Genomic DNA, 21344 nt, shown 5'->3' with positions numbered 1-21344 from the left:
TCAGGTCATTAAGGTTCTGGAGAACCGATCCACACCAAGAGAAGGTGATGGAGCCATTTCATTCCAGGGTTTTGTTCTGTGGCTCATCTAAAACCTGCAGGACAGCGACTGGAGGCCTGGAGTTTGAGACCCCTGAACCCTTCGTTTGCTTCGTTTCTGCGGTTGAAAGTTTCAGAGGTTTTAAATCAACTGGAACCTTCTGGAAGTTCTGTGAGGATCCAGAACCTCCCAGACCCTATGACCTGCTCAGGTTCTTCCAGGTGATCCAAAAACCCGGAGAACCAAGGAACTGGAGGAAGGTTCTGGTGACCTCTGGATAAATCCAGAACCTTCCAACACCCTGCCCCCAGCAGCCTTTGTCCGGACCTCCAGAACCGGGCCGTTCTCTCACCAATGGACACCAGCTTGATGTGCTCCCGCTCCAGGAACTCCAGCGCCACGGACACGTTCTCCAGCTTCATCTGCCGGAAGTTGGGCCGCAGGTGGTACTTCCGGTACATCTTCTTCTGGCTCAGCACCTCCAGCAGCCCAATGAGCTTCAGCCCGTCGCTCAGGTCCCTCTGCAGGTCCGCGATCCGCCGGTTGAGCCCCTTCAGGTGCTCGTTGCACCACCTGGTGAAGGTGTTCTGCTGGATCTTCTTCCACGGCGCGTCCTCCGCCAGGTCCTTCTCGGTGGCCGGCATCTCCTCCTCCTCCTCTGCGGTTTCTGCGGGGCTGAGGAAGAAGAGCTGCTGCGGCTCCAGGAAGCCGCTGTTCTTCATCATGCTGCGCGGGTGTCACACGGGCTCGGACCGGGTCGGAACCGAGGAGGAGGAGGAGAAGCGCGGCGGCGGGGACAGAGCCAGGATCAGAGTCCGACAGCTGGGTTCGGTCCGCGGGGAAGGTCCGGGAAAAGTTCGACTCGGTCCGGAGGAAGAGGCGCCGAGTGCGGGGCAGCGGTTCGGTTCGGACGGAATGGACTCGGTTCGGACTGACCCGCAGGAGTAGGGAGCTCCGCGTCACTCCGCTGGACCCCCAGGAATGACCCCTCCACACCCACACCATGACCTCACCATCAGGCAGCAGCTGATTGGTCCGCGGCAACCCGGGGGGCGGGGCCTGCCCCCCCCCCCAACACGATCCAACCCGGGACTCCCGTCCCGCTGACGCCCCGCGTATTTTTAGAGTCTGCAGCTTGTAAAGAGTAGAGAGGGGACCAATCAGAGGTCAGAGACACCGAGGGGACCAATCAGAGGTCAGAGACACCAAGGGGACCAATCAGAGGACAGAGACATGTCCACAGGTTGTCTTCAGAGACAGGGAACTAATTTATAAATTAAGCTGATTAATTTAAACTTGTTGAGCCTCTAGAACCAGTAGAACCAGTGGGTGGAGCAGTAGAGCCTCCTGCTGGACCACCTGGAGAACTACAACCTGGATCAGGACAGAGGTGTGGACACACCCACAACCGGACCGGTCAGATGATAACCTTCCTGGGTCAGAACCGGTCCGGACCCTCGGTGAGTTTCCTGCCTGCAGGGGCCGCAGAGGAGGTTCTGAACCGGACCTTCCTCACTCAGAACCACAGAACTGGGTCAAACCGGGTCTAACCACCAGAACATGACAGAAAACTCAAAGTTTCGTTGAATTTATTACAATTGATCTGAAATCACAGGAAGTCACAGGAAACAATGACAGGAAGTGCAAACAGCAAGAACATAAACTATCAAAATAAAATACAGTAAAAAAACAACAAATAAAAATCAGAAACCAGGAAAATAACAGGAAGTCTGAGCAGCGCAGATTGATTTACAAAGTGCTTCAATTAACGCAACATGAAGCAACGCAACATGAGGCAACGCAACATGAAGCAACGCAACATGAGGCAACGCAACATGAAGCAAAGCAACGTGCGACAGCAGGTTTGCTCTTGGCAACCTGATCGGTTCTGGTGAAATAAAACATAAAAAGGTTCTGGTCTGATTCTTCTGGACCAGGAAAATCCAGATTTGCAAAAAGTTCTGATGCTGGAAACCAGAAACAGAAAGTTCCTTTTTACTGGTGTGATGTCAGAGAGTCCAGACCAGGTCCATCAGAACTCATCCAGAACATTTCCTCAGGTCAGCCGCCAGCTTGTCCACCTCGGCCTTGGAGACGAAGCGAGGACGGCGGCGCACGCTCCGCTTGGTGTGGTGCTTGGGGTTCCTCTGGTACATGTCTGCAGGACAGAGGGAAGGTTCAGTCCAGAGAGGACAGGAACCATCAGAACTTCTACAGACCACGGTACGGCCATATGCTGACGACACTCTCACTGTCTGAACGTCTGAGCAACGATCAGGTCAACCTGCTGAAGACCAGGTCAGAGCAAAATCGGCCCCAAAACCCCACCGTGGCTTTAAGGTTCCCTTCATATCTCTGATGTGTTTATCAGAACCTCTACAGGTCCAACAGAACTTAGATTTCCTCTGGTTTCACGCAAACTCCTGTGCATCAGGACAAGTCATTAATAAAACACCTGATTGTGTTGAAGCTCTTCTGGACTTTGGGTCGGGCCTTAGAGCCACCAACCTGTGCACACGTTCCCTTCATTAACTGGGATGAGAGTCCAAACCACAGTCTCACTGTCCAGACTGTGGTCTGGACTCCCTGGTCCAGACTCAGTGGTCCAGACCCGATGAAGAGTCTGGACCAAGTGATGGACAGCCGGCGGTACCTCTGAAGGAGACGAAGTAGACCCTCTGGCCTTTCACCACCTGGACTTCACTTTCTCCAGAGACGAAGGCCTCCTCCACGGTTCTAGACGCTACTGAAGTGGACCGCTGCTTCTCATCCTGACGGAACCAGGACATGTCGTTATAACCTGAAGACCGGCCGAGACGGTCCAGAACGTCGGGCCGACTCACCGGCTGCCCGTACTCCAGCCAGCCGCCCCGCTCCGCCCGGCAGTACCACAGCCACTGGGTGGTCAGGCTGTAGTGGGGCGGCCTCCTCACCCAGGAGACGGTGGACAGACGGCGGACGGGCATGGACTCCATCGTCATGGTGACAAAATCCACCCGCTGATAGTCCGAGCTGCAGAACAAGAGGCGTTGAGAGGCGACTCGGCGACCCGGGAGCAGACCTCAGGTGAGCCTCACCTGTGAGTCTTAGCCGGGTCGCAGTAATCCCGTTCAATCTCCTCCATGTTCTCCAGGTCCGACCAGCACCGGCCATCATAGACCTCCCACTTATAGGGCAGGTGGAAGTGGACCTGGCGGCAGCTGTCTGCACAGAAACATGGACTCTGAGACCGGCGCTCTGCTGCCACCTGCTGGTCACCACAGCAGCTGCATGTGGAGGAACTCACCCCGGAACCTGCAGCTGTTCCTGATGAAATGCAGACAGATCTCCTCCGTCTCGTCTGTCTGGGCCGCTTTACAGAACCGATCAGAATCTGGGTCTGACACACAAACAGAACATTTCATCACCTGAACAGCAGGAGGCGCTAAAATCCCCTTTACACACCTTATGCTAGATTTTGATCATTTCAATTTATGTTGATTTCTAAGCAATTTTTTCTCACATTTTATGGGATTAATTTAGTCTTTCTTGTATATTTATGAACTTTTCTAAGTTAGAGTTAGATTTAATTTTTTTAAATTATTATTTTCCATACAGAACAAAAAGCCTGTGGCGATAGTTCATGATGAACAGCTCTGTTCATGTTCTGGGCTTTGGTGAAACTACAGACTTTGATCTCTGCTGAACATCTGATGTTCAATCAGGCTGAGTTTGGTCCACTAGGGGGCGCCGTTTGGAAAACATTAACAGCAGTAATCTGTTATCAATCAATCAATTCAATCAATCAAATTTTATTTGTATAGCACATTTCAGCAGCAAGGCATTTCAAAGTGCTTTACATCATTACAAACACAGAATCACAATGCAACATAGAATCAATCATTAAGTCAAGTTCCATCAATAATTGATTACATTTCAAATACAATTCTAAACAGGTGGGTTTTTAGTTGAGATTTAAAAGAAGTCAGTGTTTCAGCTGTTTTACAGTTTTCTGGAAGTTTGTTCCAAATTTGTGGTGCATAGATGCTGAAAGCTGCTTCTCCTCATTTGGTTCTGGTTCTGGGGATGCAGAGCAGACCAGAACCAGAACCTGAGAGGTCTGGAGGGTTGATACAACAACAGCAGATCTTTAATGTATTGTGGTGCTAAGCCGTTCAGTGATTTATAAACTAACAACAGTATTTTAAAGTCTATTCTTTGAGCTACAGGGAGCCAGTGGAGGGACTTTAAAACTGGTGTTATGTGCTCTATCTTCCTGGTTTTAGTCAGAACGCCAGCAGCAGCATTCTGGATCAGCTAGGGTTAGGGTTAGCTTCATAGACCTGTGAAGACGCTGTTGCAATAATCAACACGACTGAAGATGAACGCATGGATGAGTTTCTCTAGATCTGGCTGAGACATTAGTCCTTTAATCCTGGAAATGTTCTTCAGGTGATAGAAGGCCGACTTTGTAACTGTCTTTATGTGGCTCTGGAGGTTCAGGTCAGAGTCCATCACTACTCCCAGGTTTCGGGCTGATCGCTGGTTTTCAGTTGTAATAACTGAAGCTGTGCGTTGACTCTAGATCTATAACTCTAGATCGTTCCTCTTTAGGTCCAAAAATAATAACTTCAGTTTTGTTTCTGTTCAGCTGGAGAAAGTTTTGGCACATCCACACATTTATCTGTTCTAAGCATCTGTTCAGTGATTGGATGGGGTCAAAGGTCACCTGGTGACATCGTAATGTAGAGCTGTGTGTCATCTGCATAGTTATGGTAGCTAATATTATTTCCTGTTATAACCTGAGCTAGTGGGAGCATATAAATATTGAATAAAAGGGGCCCTAGGATTGAACCTTGGGGTACCCCACATGTGACCTTTGACCTCTTTGATGAAAAGTTTTTAATTGAAACAAAGAAATCCCTGTTCTTTATGTAGGATTCAAACCAGTTAAGCACTGGACCGGAGAGTCCGACCCAACTCTCCAGTCGATTCAGTAATATGTCATGGTCAACACTGAGGTCCAACAGAACCAGCACTGTGGTTCTGCCACAGTCCGTATTTATATGGATGTCATTGAACACTTTGACTAGGCCAGTCTCTGTGCTGTGGTAACCATGGAAACCAGACTGGAAGGAGTCAAAGCGGTTGGTTATAGTTAGGAAGCTAGTTAATTGTTTAAAAGCTTTTTCAATAACTTTGCTGATGAATGGGAGGTCAGAGGTCAGAGGTCGGCCTGTAATTCTGCAGTAGTGATTTGTCCAGATTGTTCTTTTTTATAAGTGGTTTGATTACTGCTGTTTTCAAAGCCTGGGGGAAAACGCCTGATGAGAGCCATGAGTTACTATCTGGATCAGATCAGCAGCAATAACAGGCAGGACTTTCTTAAAGAAATGTTCTAGAGTTATAGATCTAGGACATCCAGACAGCAGGAACTGGAGCTTATTGACTTATAATTTCCTGTAGGGTTTTATAATTAAGTAGTTGAAATTGGGTCATTTTTCCTGTATTTGTTTTGTTTGGGCTCAGCATTGGTACTGACTTTATAGTGGATGTACAGATTAATCCTCTGATTTTTTGAATTTTCTCTGAAAAGAAGCTGGAAAACTGGTTGCAGGCGGCAATACATTGGAATTCAGGCGGTAACGTCACAGGAGGGTTTGTGATTCTGTCAACTGTTGCAAATAAAGCTGGAGCATTGTTAATGTTTTTGTTTAGGACATCTGCAAAGAAAGCCTCTCTTGCATGTTTTAGTGTTAAATGATAGTTACGTAGTCTTTCTTTATAGATGTCACAATGAACGTGGAGTTGAGTTTTACGCCATTTTCGTTCTGCCCTACGGCAGAGTTGTCTTGCAGATCTAACTGTTTGTGCATTCCTCCATGGAGATTTCTTTTTACCAGACACAACCTTCATTTTAATGGAATCAATAATATCTGAAACTTTAGACTGAAAATCATTTACCAACTTATCTACATCATTACAGCTTAAGGGTGAGGAAGAAGAGTAGATTTGATTAAAAGTTTCTGCTGTGTTTTCAGTGAGAGAACGTTTTGTGATGGTTGCTGTTTGTCCAAGTGGGTTAAAAGATAAAAAACTTTCAAAGATAACAGGAAGTGATGCGACAGGCGACATCAGTTACAGAGACATTGGAAATATTCACACCCTTACTGATAACCAGGTCCAGTGTGTGTCCTTGAGTGTGTGTTGCTTGTTTGACATGTTGTGTTAGACCAAAAGTCTCTAAAATATTAGCGAGCTTTTTTGCCCCTCTGTCTTGGGGGTTGTCAACATGAATGTTGAATCACCGACAATTATTAAACAATCATAATCAATACATATGAGAGATAGAAGTTCATTCAAGTCAGTAAAGAAATTTTCCACAAAAGTTGGAGTTTTGTATAAAGTTACAGTCAAAGTTCGTTTGTGACCTTTAACCTCAATTCCAAGATACTCAGAAGAGGTGAAGTGACCCAAAGAGATTTTACTACAATTACTACTATTCTTAAATATTGAAGCCACGCCTCCTCCTTTTTTGTGTTTTCTATTCTCATTGAAGAAATTGTAGTTAGGAGGCGCAGATTCAATTAGTACGATCGATTCATTATTATCATTCAACCATGTTTCTGTCAGAAACATAACATGGATATTATGCTCAGTGATGAAATCATTAATTAATAGAGCTTTAGCACAGAGAGATCTGGGATTTAAAAGAGTTTAAGTGACTTGGAAGCCAAGAAATCTTCAGTCTGAGGTTCCTTTAGGCAGGGGATCAGTCTGAGGTTTGAATTAGGTCCCCTATATTTTATGTTTCTGTTTCTTGTAAATTTTCTTGTAGTGATCCGGACAGGTAATGTCCTGTTCTGCAGTGCCGAGGGGCCAGACACATTCTGGAGCAAGAAGGGCGTAAAGATAAAGTCTGGACCCCGGCCTCAGACCTCAGAGACGCAGAGTGATGGATCCTCTGGGACGTTAGAGTCAGGTGGCTTAAATGAAGTGAGGTCTGCTACGTGAGCGCTAAGGAGAGACGTCCCAAGTAAAACCTGTTGATTCATTCCATCTGTAAATTTAAGAAACTCCGGTCCAGAAGACATTTCTCCATGTGTATCTTGTGAATCCTGTGAATAAGTGGGTGAGCAGAGAGGGAGGGGAGAAGGAGGAAGGGAACCAGTCGCTCCGTCTCCAGTCGATGTCGTATCAGCTTGTTTTTGTTCCTGATAAGGTTTCATCCTAGTCAGAAATCCTTGAGCCTGTTCTTCTGAAGCGATGATCACGTTGCTGTCCTTGTTGATAAAATGAAAAAGGTTTGCGGTGAGTAGCTTTATCCCATGTTTATTAAGATTGCGTCCACCTCTTCCAAAAAGGTGAAAGCTCTGCCAATAGATCCAGAGGTTATCGATGAAGGTCACTGAGCTGGCAGAGCAGGTTTTAATCAGCCATTTGTTTATCATGTCCAGCCTGGAGTGTTTTTCGTCTCCCCATTGAGGTGATGGAATTGGACCACTGAGAAATAACTTCATTTTTAACTTTCCCATAGTTTCCAGAAGAATATTAAAGTCCTTTTTCAGAATCTCAGATTTCTGCTTTGCCACATCGTTGGCTCCAACATGCACAACTAAGGACTCAATATCTGGCTGATCAGCGGTCAGCGAAAGAACTTTACGAGTTAAATCAGATACAGTGTCACCAGGAAAAGAAATCATTCTCGTTTTCTTGGGATTGCAAACGTGACTGATTCCATTTACTGCCTCATCTCCAACAATAAGCACTCTTGGCATACCTTTCGTTTTCCTGGTAGCCGCTTTGTCTTTAGGGGGTGGATGTGTTGGACTTGCCTCATTGTTGATGTTTGAAAGAGAGGTTTCACTCAGAGGCTCAGGCTGGAGTACAGAAAATCTGTTTTTCAGTGGGATTCCCACAGAGTCACTGTCAGGATCTGTGTTTTTCTGTGTTTATTTAGAGTTTTCTGTGTCCTTAAGTCTCTTCGTTGTCCTGTTCTCCCCTTGATTGTTCCCAGGTGTGTCTCGTTTCTGTGATTACCCTCCCGTGTATTTAACTCCGCCTGTGTTCCTTGTTCCTCGTCGGGTCCTTGTCAAAGTCAATGTCTAGTCTAGTCGTCGTCAGTGTTTCCATGTGCCTGCTGCTTGTTGTTTTGGACTGTGTTTTCACCATTAAAATCATCATAATTCATCATACCTGGGTCCGCTGCGTCTGCCTCACCAACCCTCACTGCAATTCATGACAGTCAGAATGTTTTGAGGCTCGGGCTGGTCGCTCTGTCCTTGGGAGCGGGTCGGTGGAACCGTTTTGGTTGCAGCTGCTTGTTTGTTTTTCTTTGGTGGAGCAGGTGTTGAGGTTGAAGGTGGGTTTCGGCTCAGAGCCGGCCACGCTGATTCGTCCAGGTGAGGGGTTCTCCCTGTCAGTCGCCTCATCAGATCTGCGGTGTGAGACGTTTGCTTCGGCTTGGCACCCAGAGCGTTCCAGGGTGGGCTGCTTGATGCGAGGCGTACGACCTCTCCGTTGATTTGAGGAAGAGTTGTCTGATTTCCACAGTTAGCGTTGATTTCAAAGTTCACCTCCAGCTGTTGAATCTTCATTTCTATAGACTGAAGTCGTTGTATAATACTGCTAATGTCCTTGGGGTCGGCCGGAGGCATTTTGTCCTGGTTCAACTTGGAGATGAAGAAAAGTAAGGTAAAAATAAAAGTAAGAAAATCCCCCAGTCCTTAGGTTTGTAGTAATCCAGTTATGATGTTGAAAATGTGAATCTAACTATAAAAACTGTCACTTTAAAAATAGCTCAGGCAAAGTTATCAGTAAAGACGGGAGAGAGCAGGACAAGCTGTTCCTCCTTCAGCTGCCAGCGCTTGTTAATTTAATCATTCAGAGAAAAAAAATCAGTTCATTTTTTTCAGTAATATTTTCACCATGTGATTCATTCTTAAATATTCAGTTTGAAACTGTGACATTTATAGATGAATGAATCAGATGGTGAAAATATGACTGAACACTGATTTTTCTCTTCCAACAGGCTAATTAAACCAAATTACTGCTTTTCATTTCTGACTGCATAATGTCACAAACCGAGGAACAGCGACATGTGAGAGCAGCATCGTGCCGGAGGAGGATGTTTCAGCTCACCGTCTGCAGCAGGTGATGCAGCAGGTGATGCAGCAGCAGCTGATGCGGCGGTGGCGTTCAGGTGCTGGGCGTTCCTGTAGATGACGGGCAGATCTCTGATGAGCTGGCGGCTCAGCCCCCTCTGCTCCAGGACGCTCTGGCTGCGCTGGTCCACGGCGTGCTGCCGCCTGCACCGCGGCCCGAACCGGCAGACGCCCTGCAGGAAGTGCTGGCACAGGTGCAGCTTGGAGCAGGAGTCCTGGAACCTGCAGCCGCCGTGAGGAGCCGAGCCTTTGTTGTAATGAACGCACACCTGAGGAGGAGGAGGAAGAGGAGGAGGAAGACAAGAGGTACGGGTCAACCCTTCATCAGAGGAAACTGCTGCACATCATCCTCAGCCACATGTTGCTACACCAGCCTTTACTTTGAAAGGCAGCTGCTGCCTTCTTCCTGTTCCTGAGAAAGCCAACGCCTAAAGGAGGCAGCCAAGATGGCTGACATGAGAAACTGGTTGCTATGGTGATTCCTTCCAACTGCACCATGAGCCTCAAAATAACCCAGAGTGGGAAACATTAGACAAACTCAAAACCTTCAGGTCCAGTTCCTCCAGAACCAGCCGGTGAGAGGGGCGTGTCTCTCTGCTCTCTGATTGGTCAGAAACCAGGAAGTCCTGAAGCAGTGGGAGACGGAAACATCTACGACTGGATGGAGAAACTGGTTCTGATGATTCCACCGGGTCAGAACCATCATCACGCCGAGCTCAGCAAAATCTGGAAAAATCCTCAAAGTTAAACTGGGATTATGGACAAACTGGGAGCATAACTGGGCCTGGGAACGTCCAGCTTCCTGTGACCCAGTTAGACTCTGGATGATGGTTCTGGTGGTTCTGATGGAAGAGACACCGAGTCCAAACAGGACTGGGTTATATCTGCTTTTTAGTTACACACGACATAAAAGCTCCACATGAACCTGTTCCTGATCCAAACCATCTTCAGTTCAGTTCAGTTCAGTTCAGATGAACTGTTTCAATTAGACAGCAGTGATGTTAACATCGAAGGTGAACAGAAGAGTTTTACTTTACCTGCTGTGGATTCCTTGGTGAGACATTCTTAGTTTTTTTATTTAGTTCATTTATTTTTTCGTTTTTCTTCTCATCTTGCTTTCTCTCCACTTTGCTTTCAGTATTAAACTTTAACATTAAGCCTCCAGCTTCCTCTTCCTCAGATCTTCATCTTCCATCCAGGCTGTGCAGGGCAGGAGCTCAACTGGTCCAACTGGTTCCAGTAAGCCAAACCACAGACATGAACACTCTGAATCATCGGCGGAACGAAAACACGCCAAACCCCGGGCGTCGGATCCGGATCCGGAGTCTGTCCAGGATAACTAGCATCTCCAAACCGGTTGGATTTTATGTGGTTTTACTCAGAGGAATCTGCATTTTGCTCCCGTTAGAACAGTTTGGACGATAATCTGAACAACGCTCTCTGAGACGTCCTGAGACAAAATGAGGCGAACGACGATGGAAACAGAACAGACAACACAAGTCAGAGCTTTTCAAAATAAGACAGGAAATTAGTGACCTTAACGACCCTTTTATTTTGTTTTGTGACTATAACTTATAACCTTGTTTCTTCTAATCATGTTTTGAATTGAAGGAACCTTTTAGATGGAAAGTGAAATTTCTTCAGAAACCATTAGTTTCTACTGAAGTACAAGAGAATAATCACCACCAGATGGCGCTCATACCCCAGAGGTCAAAGTCTGAGGCCTGTAGAGAGTTCTCAATCCTCCGAATCCACCAGATTAAAATCATCCCAGACACATCTAAACGTCCAGCGGAGTTCCTCTGCTGACGGCGTCTGCAGCCAGGTGCTCTTGAAAAGTTCAGCCATCTTTAAAGTTGTGTGAAAAAGTTACTGCCACCTAGTGGTCAGGACTGGTGCTGCCAGCTGCAGAGCAGCATGAAAACTCAACAGCATCTTTAACAAAGCAGTTCTGAGGAAATGAAGACACTCTGATGTGTTTGGTCTGAAGAACCACCAACACATTTCTGGTTTCCCTCCTCCTGAAACAGCTGCATGTTATCCAGCGCTCCACTCAGCCTTACATGTTTGACAGGAGAACTGAAGTATCATTTAATTGATCATAACTCGCTAAATACTAAACAGATTTTCAAGATTTATTTTGCTGTAACCTTATTCACACAGCTATCATAGCTACATTTACAAGAAAGTTATTTTTGAAGTGTTTTTGAATTGATTGATACATGGTTCAGCATATTTAAATATTCTTAGTGGGGAAAACAGAATAGATTTGGAATAGAATGATGAGCATTTTACAAAGCATACAACCAGTCATAACGTTTTAAATATATTATTTAGTAATATCAATACATATTTATATAAATATACAAACAAAATAATACAATCATAGAGAAACAAATGTGATTAAATAATGATTAATACTGAATAATATGCATTGAACTACACATATTTACATGCTCATATACATAATATCTATATAGGTTTTATTCATGTTTTCCAGTGGAGCAGTTGCAGCTTCAGAGACTCATCAGCAGTGAATCCGTCTCTCCTTAAACACATTTCTCTCTCTTCCTCACATCGTCTTTATGAAACCTTCTAAACTAAAACGGGAGTTACCTTACTTTAGACAGAATTAAAGAATTACACATTAATAACAGTCTTTGCCACTTTGTGTCGCATAATATAAATCAATGTTAGGTAATAATTAAAACTTTTTCAGATTTCCTAAATCTCAGTTAGCCTTCATAGCTGGACCCGGTGTTAAACCGTTAGCACTATAGAGCTTTGGAACGTGACGTCACTGCGCTAGACGTAGGGAGATGAGCGCCATCTTGAAGGGCCATAAACATAACTGATGGGGCGTGCTGTGGTGGCGCAGGGGGTTAGCACGCCCCACGTTTGGAGGCCTTAGTCCTCGCGCGGATGTCGTGGGTTCCACTCCCGGTCCCGACGACCTTTGCCGCATGTCTTCCCCCCAGTCTGCCTACTGTTGAAAAAATACGAGCCACTAGTGCTGCAAAAACTCTTCGGAGAAAAAAATAAATAAATAAAAATAAATAAACATAACTGATAAAAACGACTGACTGACAGATATTTTGAATCTAAGTTACTTCAAATTATTTAGCAATGGTTCGAACTTGCAACGTTATTGGATGTAATGTCCGATCACACGACCGAAACGGTAAAAAGATGGAAAACGGACTTTCGTTTCACTGTTTTCCTGCCTGTAAACAACGCGAGGAGGTTAAGCTATCAGAGCTAAGCTATCGGAGCTAACGAAAAGGAGACGAATGTCCCGGGTATCAGCGGTGAGACGTCCTGATATAACATCCCAAGTTATCTACCAGTTTGCTCCAGACATGTCCATTCTGGTGAGTGTCTAAAGTCGCTTTGTTGCTGTTGTGTCATAATGTTTTGCTATGATTTTGTCCGGGTGACTCATGTTCAGTTTCATTGAGTTCATTTAAGTGGGTCAACCTTGTTTAGGTCGGGCTTCTATTTTTTATGTAGCATAGTCTGAGTTTTGTCAGTGAACATCGAGGTTATTCCATTATTGTGAAGTAAACTATTTTACTGGTGTTATCAAATTTACAGTATTAATACTGATGTGTTCTGATATTTCCTCTTAAAGGCAAACCAAGTATGAAATGGATTAGATAAATCCAGACTGAATCTGGGTCACTGCGAAGTAAACGCCACGACATCGGACCGACATGCGCGACAATTAAAGAGGCGATACAGCAAAACCACGATGGATCAACAAGTTACAGAGACTGTTTTCATGATTTACCCTAGAAGAGGTAAATAATGAAAACACAGCAGTGGAGGCTGTAGAAGAGGAGCAAGTTGGAGAGGCTGAGGAGGAAACCCCAGGAGAGAAGCTCAGCAAGGCTGCAGACTCTGAAGAGCAACATGAACCATTTGTGTTGAAATATGTGTTCAGTTGGAAGTGGCTGTTTTCTCTCATTTCATAATTTAATGTGGTAAACATTCATGAAACGTTTGATTCAAGCTCTTCAAGTTGCATGTAAACAGGTGATGAAATGAATCACATTTCAAGTAAAAATTTGATATTTAAAATATTTCAGGTAATAAACATGTAATGAAAGATTATATTTTTAAATAAACATTTTATGTGATTAAAGTAAACAATTATATAATCAGACATTTTGCAGTAAACATTTAATGTAAACAATAAAACCAGATGAAAAAGCCCATCTTTAAACATTTAATGTGTGAACAATAAAGGTGACAAGTAAAGTTATGAAATAGATCACACTTTAAGGAAATATTTGTTGTATTTAACATATTTCAGGTAAGAAGTGAACATGTAATGAAATTGATCCTGTCCTAGAATTTTATGTAATTGAACATTACAGGTAACATGTGATAATCATCTGAGGTAATACATTTTATGAACATTTTTTAAAAATATTTTTAAAATATAAAATTAGTTAAAAGATAAAAAAGGGGTCAAAATGTAATAAAGATGAGTGTGCTTCATCTATATAGGCTAGTAGGATAATTTCACTGATTTTGAGTTAATGGTTCAACGATTTGGAAGCTATTGAAGAAAACATTTAATATTAAAGTTATTTAAAATATTGAATATGACTTAACATTTTAATAGAGGATAGTGTACCTAGTTTAATAGCATGAATTACCACTTTTTTGTATCAGTTGGTCACAAGGCTTTTATTTACAGGAGTGTTTGGTTGGAAATTGACGTCCCAATGTGAACCGCCTGAGGAGGGAGCTAGAGAACATCTGGCCAGAATTAGCGTTCAGAAAGCGGATCAACCTTCAGCTAAAAGCTTTCAAAAGCAAGGAAAGAGTCCGAGCAGAGACTAAGTGTGAGCGCCAGGAGAAGTTTTGAGAACAAAAGACATGAAATCCTGCTTTCAGACTGAAAATGTGTGCTCTTGGATTATGGCAGGAATATTCCCCCATATGCGCGCCTCTGGCCTGCGTGAGCTACCTGAGCAGGTGTGGAGGTTACCTCAGGCAGCAGCTGCGGGTCGTTCTGCAGCAGCAGCAGGAACAGCTCGTCCTCCTGCAGCTGGTGCAGCGTGCATTCCCTCAGCAGCCCGGCGTTGTGCTTGGAACTGACGTCATGGGACAGCTTGCACAACTTCCTGTTGGGAAAAGACATCGATAAGACCTGGAAACACCTGGAGACTCAGAAGATCACACAATAACTATTTAAAAATAAATTAGTTCTATACCTTGAATAAATGATTAAATTAAATGATGATAAAGCATTTAATAAACTTTCTTTTTTATTTCAGACATGTTTGTACAACTTAAATAAAGCAAAGACAAATAATCACGTCACTTTCCTCAGTGACTTTGTAAGAAATTCGGTTTCTCCGGTTCGGTTTGTGAAAACAGAATCAGAGCAGAGCTACAAACTGAACCAACTTCATGTTTACTGGTTCTGGTCCTGGTTCTGTTGGAACCGTTGTGATCTCAGCCCAGACCGGAAGTGTGCCTTCAGGTTTCGTTTCTCTACAAACTAAAACTCACTTGAAGGCTCTCGGTTTCTGACGTCACTGTGTGACGTCGGGAAAAGTTGATATTGTTTTTATTTGGTTCTGCTTAATATTCCGTGCTGAAGTATCAGGTCGGGTTCGAGATGGACTCCTGCTGGGAATCCCGGAATGAATTCCTGGTTTTTGACCCATAAACTGGGAAAGAAACATCGGAACCAGAACCTCCGATGGGAAGAACCAGGAGGAAAACTTTCTCTCGATCACAACAAATAAACTTTTCGCCTTCTCTCAGGTTTAATTCCTGAACTTTCGTTTCACTTCGTGAGAGAGAACTGAGTGTGTATAAGTCCGCGGCGGAGGGGAATAGTCCCGAACCCGGTTCGGGTTCTAGTTCCTGTGTGCGCGGCTCACCTGCCCTTCCCGAACCTGCAGTTCCCGAAAACGTAGAACCGGCAGAGATGCAGCTGCTGGCAGCTTCCCCCGCACCGCTCCCCCCGGCTATAGGCCCCGCAGAGCCGCAGGGAGGTGCGACCGACCACCGAGTAGGACTCCCCGTCCGGGACCAGCAGGAAGCGCTGCGGACAGTTGTGGATGATGTATTTGAAGTCTTCATTTGTCATCCTGCAACGCTGCTGCAGCTCCTGCTGCAGCTGCTGCAGCTGCATGCAGCCCCTGCGCTCACACAGGCAGCTGGTGGCCTGCAGGATCACCGAGCTGATGGAGGGCATCCTGCTGCTGGAGCTGCTGCTGCTGGAGCTGCTGCTGCCCGGACAGAGGCACTGAGCGCCGGGAGGACAGAGGACGGGGGGAGGGGTCAGAGTCTGGGGGAGGGGCCAGAGGATCGGGGAGGGGCCAGATGATGGGGGAGTGGCCAGAGGGCCAGATGTTCTCCTGCCTTCATTGTTCTGGTCTGGCTGAACAGCTGCTGGAAGTTGTCAGGAACATCTGGAGGACGAGTTCATTGGCTGAATGCTAACCAATCAGAAGTACCGATGAGGTTCCTCTGGATGAAACAGGAAATACAGTCTGGATGTTTTATTTCTATAGACCTGTGGATCAATCAATCAATCAAATTTTATTTGTATAGCACATTTCAGCAGCAGGCATTTCAAAGTGCTTTACATCATTACAAACACAGAATCACAATGCAATATAGAATCAATCATTAAGTCAAGTTCCATCAATAAATTTGTAATTGATTACATTTCAAATACAATCCTAAACAGGTGGGTTTTTAGTTGAGATTTAAAAGAAGTCAGTGTTTCAGCTGTTTTACAGTTTTCTGGAAGTTTGTTCCAAATTTGTGGTGCATAGATGCTGAAAGCTGCTTCTCCTCGTTTGGTTCTGGTTCTGGGGATGCAGAGCAGACCAGAACCAGAACCTGAGATGTCTGGAAGGTTGATACAACAACAGCAGATCTTTAATGTATTGTGGTGCTAAGCCGTTCAGTGATTTATAAACTAACAACAGTATTTTAAAGTCTATTCTTTGAGCTACAGGAAGCCAGTGGAGGGACTTTAGAACTGGTGTTATGTGCTCTATCTTCCTGGTTTTAGTCAGAACGCCAGCAGCAGCATTCTGGATCAGCTGCAGCTGTTTGATTGATTTGTTGGACAGACCTGTGAAGACGCTGTTGCAATAATCAATAGACTTAGACTTGTACTTTATTGATCCTTTGGGAAGACTCCCTCAGGAAATTGAAGTTACCAGCAGCTCCCAGGCAAAAAACAAAGATAACACACAGTAAGCAAAAGTGCAAAAGAATACAAAAATACAAATTAAATACTAAGGTACACACTAAATGTGAGTAACCAAAACCTTAAATTATGCAAGAAAAACCTTAAATTATGCAAGAAACAAGGAATAAGAATATAGAATATAAGAATATAAATGAATATAAATACAACACAAAAAAAATATAAGAATTTGGCAGATAGATTGACCAGTGATATCGTATTGCACTATGTGGTTTGACCTGATAAGTATGGAGAAAAATACTAGGGGTCACTACTCCTTCCACCCTCTGTCCTGTGTCACCCAATACGACTGAAGATGAAGGCATGGATGAGTTTCTCTAGATCTGGCTGAGACATTAGTCCTTTAATCCTGGAAATGTTCTTCAGGTGATAGAAGGCCGACTTTGTAACTGTCTTTATGTGGCTCTGGAGGTTCAGGTCAGAGTCCATCACTACTCCCAGGTTTCGGGCTGATCGCTGTTTTTAGTTGTAATAACTGAAGCTGTGCATTGACTATAGATCTATAACTCTAGATCTATAACTATATATCTATAACTCTAGATCTATAACTATATATATATAACTCTAGATCTATAACTATATATATAACTCTAGATCTATAACTATATATCTATAACTCTAGATCTATAACTATATATCTATAACTCTAGATCTATAACTATATATCTATAACTCTAGATCTATAACTATATATATATAACTCTAGATCTATAACTCTAGATCGTTCCTCTTTAGGTCCAAAAATAATAACTTCAGTTTTGTTTCTGTTCAGCTGGAGAAAGTTTTGGCACATCCACACATTTATCTGTTCTAAGCATCTGTTCAGTGATTGGACGGGTTCTGGTTCTGGTTAGGAAACTAGTTAATTGTTTCCACACAGCTTTTTCAATAACTTTGCTGATGAATGGGAGGTTGGAGATCCATCCATCCATTTTGCTGGTGCCTCTCCAGCGCCCCCTGGAGGATCTCTATACATTAGAAGGGACACATATTGGCCACTTTATTAGGTACACCATTTCAGTCAGCACAGAGAATCGGCCAATCAACTTGCTGAAGTTCAAAGTGAGCGTCAGAGAAAGGAAGAAGGTGAAATTAAGTTACTCGGCGTGGCATGGTTGTCGGTACCAGACGGGTCGACCCGAGTACTTCAGAATTTGCTGATTTCCTGGGATTTTCAACAACAACCTTCTGACATCACAGAACAATAAAGCTGTCTGATTCAGAGTTAAAATGTGAAACATGTTCATGCTTTATTAATTTAATCAGTGGGTAAAAGTGATTTCCATGACAACAGAGTAAACCTGCTCATTTCTTCCACTGGCTGCTGGAAGCTCCTCTAGATTCAGGTCTTTCTCTGGAGCAGAAACTCTCCAGAATTCAAACTAAACAGAAGGAACTTTATCAGTTTATTGAAAACTCAACCTACATCAAAGCCTAAACCTGACAAATGCAGTTCTCACACTCTGCTGATGCCTCAACCAAAATGCAACCGCTGAGCCTGAATCCAAGTCTGGGAGAGGAAACGGAGAACCAGGTGGAGTTTAGGACCCTGGGGTCCAGGCTGAAGACCTGCTGACCAGCACCGACCCGAGGAAACGGACCTACACAGGTTCTGATTTTCCCTAGAAGGCACAACTATGGATGGTATTAGAAAAGCAACGGGTCGGATCCGGTCCGGTCCGGATGTACGATGGAGGAGCAGCAGAAGGAAACTAGCATGGATCTCCAGAGGCGGATCAGCAGGTTCTGCTGTTCTGAGATCAATCATCTGAAACATTTTAAAGGAGCCGTTTCTTCTCAGGTCCATTTCCAGCACTGGTTGTGGGAGGTTCTGGACGGGCAGCCCGGACCTTTGGGAACAGAATGAGAACAGAACCCAGAATGTTTCAGTTGAACTTCTAGCAGCTCCGGATTCCTCAGATGTTTCCCTCCATTTTGTAACAAACCATTTGAGACCCATCTACTAAACCTGGGTCCAGAACGTAGACCTGGGCAGTACTTGGTTCTGGAATTGTTCGGACCTGACGTGGATCCTCTGTCTTGCTGCTCTTATGGGATTTAGTCAAATTTAATGTGAAAAGAATCAAACAAAAATCTCAACTAATGACTCAGATCAGCTTGTTGATACTTTATTCTCTTTTCCAGAACTCCATCAGAACCAGAACACTGTAGAACTTTTACATCTGCACTTCAGTTGGTTCCTGAAGGCATCCAAGTTTAGTGGCTCTGTCCTTCAGGGTCTCTGATGGATGATAGCTGTAGGAGTGGTTCTGACCCGGCAGACCGGGTCCAGGTTCAGCTGTCTGTCCTCCACCTGCAGAGACGGCTCCGGTTAAACCCAGGTCTCACCTGTACATCGCAGCAGAACAATGGAAACTCACTCCACCTGAACAGACGGCTCTAGACTCCCAGTGGCTCCGGATCCATTGGACTGGCTCGGTTCCGGAACTGCTGCGAAACCCGCTTCATAGACCGGGTTAGAGATGCTGCGGCTATAGTTTGTCGTTTCAGCTGCAGGTTCTTCTTCTCTGTCGTCGTCCTGTAGGAACCAGTCGGGTTTTAACGTCTGGACTCAAACGGTTCCACGGTGAAAACATTTTGATTAGAAATCGTTGGGAAATAAACCGATGCAGTTTTTACAGAAGGGGTTAAATTAATGCAGAGATGCCGCGTTTCAGGCTGGGGGAGGAGCCTGTCTCTGCAGCGCCACCTGAAGGTCAAGCTCTAAACTGTTCATGTCCAGCATGTGTGAGGTCTGCAGAGATTTTGGCTGCCCTTTTCCTGACTCTTTACTTGGACAAATCCTGGATGGAGGGAAAGTCAGACCTGATGGTTTGTTGATGGAACCAAGGATGGTTTAACTGGTTTCAAACTGGGATTAAAACCATCAACTCCTGGATGACGCCTGGCATCAGTTACACAAATTCTGTCCAATCAAAACCCAGATAATGTAACTCTTTAATCCAATCTAACCCAAACGCCAATAAGAGAGAAATGAAGGCGAGACTTTACAAGCGGAAACAAATCTGAAGCCATTTTTCTGTAATTCAGTCCTGAAAACGACTTCTGGCCTCTCAGTCTGTTTACTGGACGGACCGTAAAACATTCACACTAAATTACATCTGATAATGCACAATAAAGGGGCTGCACAGTGGTGCAGTTGGTAACACTGTTGCCTTGCAGCAAGAAGGTCCTGGGTTTGATTCCCGGCCCGGGTCTTTCTGCATGTTCTCCCTGTGCATGGTGGGTTCTCTGCGGTTCTCCGGCTTCCTCCCACAGTCCAGAAACATGACTGTCAGGTTAATTGGTCTCTCTAAATTCTCCCTAAGTGTGTGTGTGTGCATGGTTGTGTGTCCTGTGTGTCTCTGTGTTGCCCGGCAACAGACTGGCGACCTGTCCAGGTGACCCCGCTTCTCGCCCGGAACGTGAGCTGGAGAGGCAGCAGCTCGTCCTGACCCCACTGGGGACCAGGGGTTAGAAAATTAATGGATGCACAATAAAATAGATCTTACATAAATGGGAAACAAATACTAACAGAGCCACACATTATAAAGCTGGGATGCTGGGCCCGTCTGGGTCACAAGCAAATCTCCCCGAGTCTTCGCTATGAGCTGAAAAGCTAGACTATCATCATCATCATCATCATCAATCACTTTATTTTGGTAAATTGTCCACATTAAACACAGGAAACAAAAAACCAAAAACAAACAAACCCATAATTTACCATCCCACCAAGATATCTTCACAATACATATATAAATCTACATAACAGCGTAAGATTTGATCATTTTACATTTTAAAGTTTACCAAGAAAGGACAGAATTTCAAATCATCATTCAATTCATTCCACAGTTTCACACCAATAACTGAAACACATCTGGACTTTATAAAAATCTCACAAATTAGATTTATTCTCTCTGAGCTTAAATCATTTCTGAATACCAGAAGGAAGACTTTTGTTCAATGTTTTATACATTATTTCCAGTATTTTTATATGAACAATATCTTTAAATGTTAATGTATTACTTTGAATAAAGAGTTTATCAGTTGGTTCATGATATCCCACCTTATTAATAAGCCTTATAGCTTTTTTTTGCAACTTAACTAAAATATCAATGCTTGTTTTACTTGCAGTTCCTCAGATTTCTGAGCAATAAGACAAATAATCCATAACCAAAGAGGAATATATAATGTGCAAGCCTTTAGCATCTATTAAATCTTTTATTTTAACCAATATTCCAATAGTTTTTGCAACTTTATTTCTAATATATTCTATGTGAGGCTTCCAACTAAGTTTATTAGAATCGGCCCGGTTCTGATAAGTTTATACTAAGTTTCTAAGTCTTATTGTATCGTCAGCAAACATTATAAACTTTAAAATACTGGATACTGTAAAAATATTGTTTAAATAAAGTATAAATAATTTAGGTCCTTGAGGAAAACCACATTTTACTGTTTGTGACTTTGTGTTGTTAATTTGTTCATATTGTAATCTATGAACAATAGATTCATGGATCTATGAATCTATTGTTCATAGATCATAGATCTATGAAGCTCTGATATGTAACGCCCCGCAGGCCAAACAGTTCATATTTACCCAATAATCGTTCCTGGTCAATAATATCAAAGATCAATAAACAGACTGAAGGTATGAAGCTCCTGGTTTCCTGCTGCAGCAGCAGCGTGTTGTTCCTGAAGTCGTACTGCTGCTCATTCACTATATTATTTTTATTAAAAAAGGAGTCCAGCCTTTTTATCAATCATTTTTCCAAAATTTTTGAAAATTGTGGTAACAATGATATCGGCCAGTAATTTGTTCATATTTGCTTGTCTCCACTTTTATGGAGTGGAAAAACTTTTGCAATCTTCATTTTGTCAGGAAAAGTTCCAGTTAATGATCTGTTAGAAATACA

The 21344-nt window shown here is 43.8% G+C and overlaps 3 protein-coding genes across 12 annotated transcripts in view; all 3 read right to left on the bottom strand.

Annotated features, from left to right (window-relative positions):
- Positions 1-1053, bottom strand: part of LOC116736344 (filamin-C-like) — a 35876-nt gene extending 34823 nt beyond the window's left edge. For 4 of the 9 annotated variants that reach the window (XM_032588737.1, XM_032588738.1, XM_032588739.1 and 1 more), the window contains exon 1: positions 392-1052. In XM_032588737.1, the coding sequence (XP_032444628.1) occupies positions 392-764 (373 nt within the window). In that variant the 5' untranslated portion in view covers positions 765-1052. Of the gene's footprint in view, positions 1-391 lie in introns of all 9 variants that reach the window. The other 5 variants (XM_032588740.1, XM_032588742.1, XM_032588743.1 and 2 more) reach the window with 2 other exon arrangements.
- Positions 1054-1611: 558 nt separating this feature from the next.
- On the bottom strand, positions 1612-15609 carry parp12b (poly (ADP-ribose) polymerase family, member 12b). The gene is made up of 8 exons (XM_032588760.1): positions 15086-15609; positions 14161-14317; positions 9160-9451; positions 3326-3418; positions 3117-3243; positions 2883-3051; positions 2693-2810; positions 1612-2197 (listed from the first exon to the last, which is right to left on the bottom strand). Exons 1-8 carry the CDS (start codon positions 15400-15402, stop codon positions 2079-2081), a joined length of 1392 nt encoding a protein of 463 aa, XP_032444651.1. The 5' UTR covers positions 15403-15609; the 3' UTR covers positions 1612-2078.
- A 2930-nt stretch (positions 15610-18539) lies between these two features.
- The window catches only part of stab2 (stabilin 2), a 28439-nt gene continuing 25634 nt past the window's right edge, over positions 18540-21344 (bottom strand). For both annotated transcript variants that reach the window (XM_032588747.1, XM_032588748.1), the window contains 2 exons: positions 18818-18970; positions 18540-18745 (listed from right to left, as the gene is read on the bottom strand). In XM_032588747.1, coding sequence (XP_032444638.1) covers positions 18665-18745; positions 18818-18970 — 234 coding nt within the window. In that variant the 3' untranslated portion in view covers positions 18540-18664. The remainder of the gene's footprint in view (positions 18746-18817; positions 18971-21344) is intronic.

Source organism: Xiphophorus hellerii, chromosome 17 (assembly GCF_003331165.1).
Source record: "Xiphophorus hellerii strain 12219 chromosome 17, Xiphophorus_hellerii-4.1, whole genome shotgun sequence".
NCBI lineage: Eukaryota > Metazoa > Chordata > Actinopteri > Cyprinodontiformes > Poeciliidae > Xiphophorus > Xiphophorus hellerii.
The sequence above is the reverse complement of the archived record's forward strand: the minus strand, read 5'-3'. Positions and strand labels throughout refer to the sequence as shown.

What these genes read in the sequence shown, in the direction of transcription:
- parp12b (XM_032588760.1), bottom strand. Translation starts at nt 15,402, where the DNA reads ATGCCCTCCATCAGCTCGGTGATCCTGCAGGCCACCAGCTGCCTGTGT. An exon ending in TGCATCACCTGCTGCAGACG is followed by an intron (nt 3,419 to 9,159) that starts GTGAGCTGAAAC and finishes TTTGTGTGTCAG; the next exon opens with ACCCAGATTCTGATCGGTTC. An exon ending in CTACTTCGTCTCCTTCAGAG is followed by an intron (nt 2,198 to 2,692) that starts GTACCGCCGGCT and finishes TCTGTCCTGCAG; the next exon opens with ACATGTACCAGAGGAACCCC.